The 8,302-nt window shown below is 40.3% G+C and overlaps 1 protein-coding gene across 1 annotated transcript; it reads right to left on the bottom strand.

The window, feature by feature from the left end:
* Positions 1-3,584: 3,584 nt before the first annotated feature.
* hspb9 (heat shock protein, alpha-crystallin-related, 9) lies at positions 3,585-7,483 on the bottom strand. The gene is made up of 2 exons (XM_057860718.1): positions 7,067-7,483; positions 3,585-4,467 (listed from the first exon to the last, which is right to left on the bottom strand). The coding sequence occupies exons 1-2, from the start codon at positions 7,252-7,254 to the stop codon at positions 3,954-3,956; spliced, it is 702 nt and encodes a 233-aa protein (XP_057716701.1). The 5' UTR covers positions 7,255-7,483; the 3' UTR covers positions 3,585-3,953.
* Between the last annotated feature and the right edge of the window lie 819 nt (positions 7,484-8,302).

Raw genomic sequence — 8,302 nt, forward strand, 5'->3', positions numbered from 1 at the left:
TTTGCAAACCATGGTGGAAAATAAGTATTTGGTCAATACCAAAAGTTTATCTCAATACTTTTTTATGTACCCTTTGTTGGCAATAACGGAGGCCAAACATTTTCTGTCACTCTTCACAAGCTTTTCACACACTGTTGCTGGTGTTTTGGCCCATTCCTCCATGCAGATCTCCTCTAGAGCAGTGATGATTTGGGGCTGCCGTTAGGCACACTGGACTTTCAACTCCCTCACAGATTTTCTACGGGGTTGAGATCTGGAGACTGGCTAGGCCACTCCAGGACCTTGAAATGCTTCTTACGAAGCCACTCCTTTGTTGGCCTGGCTGTGTGTTTGGGATCATTGTCATGCTGAAAGACCCAGCCACGTCTCATCTAAAATGCCCTTGCTGATGGAAGGAGATTTTCACTCAAAATCTCTCGATACATGGCCCCATTCATTCTTTCCTCTACACAGATCAGTCGTCCTGGTCTCTTTGCAGAAAAAGAGCCCCAAAGCATGATGTTTCCAGCCCCATGCTTCACAGTGGGTATGGTGTTCTTCGGATGCAATTCAGTATTCTTTCTCCTCCAAACACGAGAACCTGTGTTTCTACCAAAAAGTTCTATTTTGGTTTCATCTGACCATAACACATTCTCCCAGTCCTCTCCTGGATCATCCAAATGCTCTCTAGCGAACCGCAGATGGGCCTTGATGTGTACTGGCTTCAGCAGGGGGACACGTCTGGCAGTGCAGGATTTGAGTCCCATGCAATTTCAAACGATGCCCAACCCTAACTATAAATGCCTTTAACCCATAATAAGCCACTCATTTAACTCATTGGCTGCCATTGACAGTGCTTGATGTCCAATCCATTTGTATTGGGAGGACTGGCAGTGTATGATTGCTGCCAATATTCCTTGAACTGAATTGCACTGCACTGAAACATCAGCATTCACAGACAGTAGAGATAGACAGATTATCTGGTGGGCCGATTATCAACACCGATATTTGTAAATTTGACGTATAGTGATCCCTCGCTACTTCGCGCTTCAAACTTCGGGCCCTCAGTCCATCACGGATTTTTTTTCAATTATAAAATAAATACAATATATTTTATAGAGATGTCCTGATCTGATCACGCACAGCCTCTCACTCTCCCTCCTGCTGCTTTTCTTACTCACCAGGGCAGCTGCAGTTTGTTTGTTAAAGACCAAATGTGAAGTAAGGTTGGCCAACCATGTTTTTGAATAATATCAATGGCTAAACAATTATAAGCATATTTTCGTTATTTTTTTTTTTTTTTACGCAACCCTTCCAGATTCTTTGTTTAACCCAGAGCAACACCCTTGACAACGAAAATGCTTTTCTTCGTCAATCTTCGGAAATTACGTCACACAGAGAACTGCGAGGGATGTCCGCCATAGAACAGTATTGTTGCATTGCTTCTCGGTAAGATGCCACGGCGGAGTGTGGCGATGTATCGTTCTCAATCTAAAGAAGTTGTATGAGTGGCCAAAGGACAGCAGGGCACGTAAATGGACATCTTTCGTTCGCACGAAGCGAATGAATTTCACGCCATCATCGAGTAGTGTTCTCTGCTACAAACACTTCGAAGATGCCTGCTTCCTCAACCGGTCTGCTTATGATCAAGGATTTGCAAAAAAGTAAGTGTGATTTTTGGATTGATGACTGATGACTTAGTCAAAGCAGAGCTGCCAACTGTTGTGGAATTAATAGTAGAAGGTAGCGACGTTAGCCGAAAGGTAACTCGAGGCAAAACCCTGATCCTGTTGTGGAATGAGCAGTAGAAGCTAGCGACGTTAGCCGAAAGCTAACTCATAGCAATCCCCGATCTTAGTTGTATTGAGTTAATTTTGCCTACACTTACAAATTCGTCAAAACTTTTCTTTTACCCCAGCCAATAGTAGGTGGTTTATTTACCTGGCATGTTTCGGTGAATACTTCCGTCAGAGGGTCTGAAGGCGGAAGTGTTCGCCGAAACATGTCAGGTAAATAGAAGCTAACGTCGCTAGCTTCTACTGTTCATTGCACAACATGATCAGGGATTCGTCAAAACTTTGCTTTTATCCCAGGCAATAGTAGGTGGTTTATTTACCTGACATGCTTCAAATCATAAAAATAAGAACGGCCTATATCTTACCAATCTTGTAATCTCGATGGGTCTTGTCTCCATTCCATGTCAGGTAGTCTGGGCACATTGTTTGCATCCTGATTAGCGTCTGGCTAATACATGTACGGTCCAACATAAAATTCCAACCTCCTCCTCTTCCTCCAACTCTTCAAAAACCTGGATCTCCTCACTTGCGCTCGATCTATCGCTTATATCGCTGTTTGAATCATTGTTTGAAGGGCTTTGTATGGCGGCCGTATGGAGCGCTGCCATTGCTGTTCTCGGTGTGACGTATCACTTTCGAGTTCGTCCCCTTTCAGGCTCGAACTTCGGAAACGCGATTATTTTGTCAAAAATACAACATATAAATTATTTTTTCATGCCTTATTTGTTGGACAATGTTTAATTACTTTAATTGTGACCCTATTTGGCATGTTATGAATTTACTTCACGTTTGGCCTAAAAGCGCTTCACACTATATCCTCATCTACCTACTGGTGACGCAGCACCAGGAGAAACATGGGGTTTAGTGTCTTGCTCAAGGATACATAGATGAGGTTATCAGAGCTTTGTTTTCTGTGGAAAATTTATTTATTTATCTATTTATTGAACCTTTTATTCAACTTTATAAGAGATGTTTCTGAGTCTAGGAAATTCAGGCACTTTTGGAGCTATTATTTTTTATTTGATAAAATGAACATGCTTAAGGCATTTCAATGACGTTCAGTGTTTGCAATATTGGTAAATGGAGAGTACTTAAATAGCGCATTTATCTACATTGTTACAATGCCCAAAGCACTTTACATTAGCACACATTTACCCTTTCACGCACACATTCACATACCAATGACCACTGGTGCTGCTGCCATGCAAGGCGCTGCCAACCCATTGGGGGCATATTAGGGTTCAGTGCCTTGCCCAAGGGGACTTCGACAGTGGGCAGTTGTAGCCGGGAATCGAACCGTTGACCCTTCGGTCCCAGGACGACTCAAGCTGCCAACTGCGCCGCGGCCACCCGTTTAATTTTTTATTCTTTTTTTTTTAAGCGCTAATTTTCACACTTTTACTGCAAATGAATACTCTAAATATCGGTTATCGCCCCCAAATAACTACTAATAATCAGTATCGGTTCTGAAAAACCCATATCGGTCGGTCTCTGACAGCCTTGTGAGTTTAAATGAATTGGACTTCCATTGTTGTCAATGGCAGCCAATTAGTTAAATATTATAAAGTTAAAAAAAAAAAAAACTTTGGGCAGAGTTTTTTAAAATTTTGTTTTTAATAACAGTTATTGATTTATAATTGTATTAACATGGGGAAAAAAAGTAAAAATAATGATCAATAGTTTGGAAGAAAATGTAATTATAGTCGAGACCACATATGTGGACATCCCACTTTGGGATGTTTTAGGCCTCACTTATATATTAAATGTTAATATTGTGGCCAATATCACCCAAAATGAAATGTTCATGTATGTCGACCTCAGGTATTTTCAAGGTCAAGTTTAGAAAAAATAAATAAATTACCAAAGATAGTCACTGACCCTACTAAGGGTTAATCATCACTTCACAGAGTGAAACCATGAGAATTACTGTAATTAAACAAACAAACAAAAAAGATATACTCTGGTACCATCTGGTGGACATCATTGTACCGTACATCACAACAGAAAAAGGACTTGCCAATGTCTCCAAGTTTTAAGTTCATTTAGTGGTTTAATATAAGAAAGTAATAAAATACATGCAGAACAAAGTGTAGTGCAATGAAAACAAAGTTTAAGTGAAGTTTTATGTCTCTAGTTGACTTAAGTGTGCTTTTTTTTTTGTATAGGTGCGTGTGTTTTCTAGTGTGTGTGCTGGGCCTCGGTCTTCTCCTGTGTGACGGGGAATTCGAGAGAAGTCCTGAAGAGAGGAGGCGCATCTTCTTGCTCCTCTACGATTGCTTCTTTGCGCTCCTCCACCGCCGCTTCCTTGCGCTCCTCTGCAATGGGCGCATCAGGCCCCTCCGTGATCTGCTTCTTGGCAACCGGGGCGTGGATCCGCAGCTGACCGTCCTCCATGAGGGAGCAGGAGAGTCCCGACAGATCCAGATGAGGCGAAAGGTGGATGTTCTGCTTGAAGCCCACCCGCGAGGCGGCCGAGGAGGCGAAGGAGGCTCGGGAGGAGGGAGAGGAGCAGGAGTGGGCTTCCTGAGCGCCCGCCTGCTTGCAGGCCATCACCAGCAGGTTGCGTCCTTCCAGCTTGACGCTGATGTCGCCAGGAGCGTAGCCGCGGGCGTCCAATGTCACCAGGAGGTCATCGTGCGGCGAGGACTGTTGCCTTGGCTCCTCTTCTTCAGGATCCTCTCGCTCGCTCATTCTGAACATATTGAAGTGAGAGTGAGTCAGATTCTTTTAACAATCATCCTTCTATCTATGCATCTATTCTTCCATCATTTCAACAATCAATCATCGATCTGTTCAAAGTCCACCCAGTGCTCTATCATATATCCATCTAGTTTTCTCCCAGATCGTTTAAATCAGTTTGGGCATCTAGCCATGTATTTGACTTTGGGGTCAGCAGTTCGCGGCTCTAGAACCGCATGCGGCTCTTTACTGCTGCACTAACTTTTTCAGAAATACTTGAAAATCGAAAAAGATGGGGGAGGGAGATATATTTTTTGTTTTAATATGGTTTCTGTAGGAGGACAAACATAATACAAACATTATTCTAATTCATTTATATTTTAATGAAGTTAAAGTTGAGGCAGCATCATACAACAGAGTCGTCATTTGGTGCGCCATTCTCTATAGGATGCACTGCAGGGAAAAACATTATATCACGAAGGCTCATTATGTATTTGTAGCCAACTTAGTCATTTTGATAGTAGGCTAATATAGCTAATATGCAGCACGTGTTGTCTTCATTATAAGGTTTAAACTGTATTAGGCTGTTATCTTTTTGCGGCTCCAGACATATTTGTTTTTTGGTCCAATATGACTCTTTAAACATTTTGGGTTGCAGATTTAACCACACATATAGTCATCTATCTAGCTCTCAATTCATGCATACACCCAGCTATCCATTTGTCTATCCAATCATCTATTTATGTCATCTATTTCAACTCTACAGTGGCATGAAAATGCGTGGGCAAAATCATCATCCATTAATTCATCTGTATGAATATATCAAACACACGGCCCGAGGGCCAGGTGCATAATTTTGCATGGCCCGCGAAAGTAAATCATGTGCATCGATTTCATGTTTTAGATAAAAATTAGATACATTTTCTGCTGTCTTTCAGGAATGATCAAGGAATTCAGAATTTTATTTGTTTAAAAAAATTTTTTTTTTTTTTAATATAAAACCGTATTTTGATTAAAAATAGAGAAAATATTGTTTTTTGTTTCCTTTTTTGGTTTTGAATTGCAAAACAACATATCTAAAAATAAATGAAAAACAGTAAATCATGGGCATTGATTTCAAGTTTTATTTTTTGCTAATGAAATTTAAATGCATTTTCTTTGAATGATTAAGGACTTCAGATTTTGTTTTCTTTTTAATTTAATTTTATCTTTTAAATATTTCTACATTGGGGGGGGGGGGGTTTTATAATTAAAATAAATAAATAAATAAATAAAAGCCAGCGCTTTTTAGTTCCCCCTCCCCTCTTGTGTGCTCTTAGGTTAAACATGTAAATAATTAAAAATAAAAAGAAATTATTGCTGTATTTTAATTTGTTAATTAAAACACATAAAAATATAAATAAAAGATGGACCGTTTCACCCATTTTTGCAATTAAAAAAATGCAAATAGATTAAAAAAACAAAAAAACAAAACATTTACAAACGTAAAATATATACAAAAATATTTGCTACCGTAATTTTCGGACTATAAGCCACCACTTTTTTCCCTCATTTTGAATCCATCATCTTGACACTATCATGGTCATTACTGAATGCTTATGACAGATGTCATTAAGTATCATCTGGCAAATTATGTCACTAACTCCATTTATGTCCCGCTTGGATCTTTTACATCCATTCAAAAGTGAGATACACTAAATGACATCTGTTATGAGCATTTATTAATGCTCATGACAGTGTCATGTCTTAATTATGATTGTTTTATCACAGTCTTATGGCACCACTGTCAAATAAAGTGTTACCAAATACCATAGCTAGCAATTAATGAAACAACTGGAACAGTAACTGAAGAAATAATTAGCATAGAAAATTTTGATTGCTAATTACATTTGTAGTGCTGCAATGCATGCTAGGTGGCATGTTGGACGACAACAGCATTGATGGCAGGTGGCAGCAAAGGTTGACCCCAAGGGAGCAGTGATGGCTAAATGAAGCTTCTTGAAGCAATGAAGCTTGGCAGCTAATTTGTTCAAAGCTTCATGGTGGTTCATTTGGTCTTCTGACAGTCTTATGTTGCCGCTGTCAAATGAATTTTTACTGGTCAATATCTTTTGGTCTAAATATCCCATAATACTGTGAGGACAGCTGCGACTTATGGGGCTTATCTATGAACAAATGTCATTTTTGTATCAAATTTGGTGTTTTGCGGATTAAAGACAGGTGCGCCTTATAGTTAGAAAATTACAGTATATGAAAAGTCTCAAAAACGACAATTTTCAAAAAAGCGCTGACACAACGCAAAACCTGCCATTAAAATAGTAGTTGTCGATTCATTTGATCGTCGATTAATTGTGGCAGCACTAGTTTTTCAGACATCATTGCCCTCCCAACGATACCATAACTACAATGTCTTTCAAAGATGTTTAACAGCCCAGCATCTACTTCACACATACAGTATTATATTGCCCTCCTTCTGTTTTCAGTCATTTATTCCTTCTTTCTAACCTTCTAACATCAGATCAGTCCCTCTGTTTCCCATCCATTTAACCTGCAAATTATCTCGGTTCATCAGTTCTATTTGACCTTCTGTCCATCTATCATCCAAGACATACCTGAGGAAAGCGGAGGGCACGAGTGCCGAATCCAAGAGTCGCGATCTGTCCTTGAAGAAACTGTCGGCCAGCTCGGCTTTGCGGTTGAAGAGGTCCTGGCGTAGCGAGGAAAGAGGCCATAGGAGACCCCCCTGGTTGAAGAAGGGGTCATCGCCAAAGAGGCTGCTCAGGGCTGCGTGTCGCGACATGTGGCTGATCTTTGTGTTCAAGCAGACGTCCGGTTGCGCTTCTTTCCAGCTTCTTGTTCTGGCTCATGTGGGCTCTTCTGGCCTTAATATACTTCCAGTCCGTACGCCCCTTTTCTCCCTACATGCTATTTCCAGATCATGAGCTCAGGGCTGTTCCCATTTGTTGCTGAGGGAAGGGATACCCTGGAATTCGTCAGACGGCTCACGGGGGCATCTTGTTTGTCTTTGGACTGAGTCACGACTGAAGAAAAATCCCCCCGTGTAACTGTGTAGGATTGATGTAATCAACCACTTTCTTCTGGAGTTGATTTTACTTCAGTGGACGGAGATCCATACACACGAGAATGCATTTGCTGTAAAGCGGGGATCACCGACATAGTGCTCCCCAAGGACCACATGAGTCGCCAGCAGGCCTTTATCTAAAAATAGCTCAGCAGGGATGAGACATTGTCATTTCTGAGGAATGCTGTGAGAGATCATTCAGAATGTAAACATTGCAGATGGTTAAATCACTGCCACTGACAGCGATAGACGTCAAAACCGTTTGAATTGGGATGGCTGGTCTTGAATGTTCATGTTTCGAGTTTATTTTTATAAATAATGTTGAGCTAAAGTAAATGATGTGCATGAACTTCATGTTTTGTTTTTTTGTTGCGTGAAAATGAAATTTAAATAGTTTCCATTAGGGGTGTGACAAAATATCAAAATGGTGATATATCGTGATACTTTGTATCACAAAAGGTTATTGATATGCTCCTGCTAAGAATCGAGATATCATTTTAAAAAGGTGTCAATAAAAAAAAAAAAAAAAAAAATTAAAAGGAACCAACAAGTTGCTACCAAAATCTTCCAACATAATAGTGTCTCAATTTACTCTAAGGCTGCATTGACTGTGCACGACGCCGAATCCATTTAGACTGGGAACGTTCGTTTAATCGAAACCAGAGCATATACAGTCATTCTGTCTGATTTTCAGGGCATTTACAGGTCATTTCCTGTTGAGTTTGAGTCACTGCCTATTCATTTGGGTGATTCCCAGGTCACTTCC

This window comes from Corythoichthys intestinalis, chromosome 16 (assembly GCF_030265065.1).
Source record: "Corythoichthys intestinalis isolate RoL2023-P3 chromosome 16, ASM3026506v1, whole genome shotgun sequence".
NCBI lineage: Eukaryota > Metazoa > Chordata > Actinopteri > Syngnathiformes > Syngnathidae > Corythoichthys > Corythoichthys intestinalis.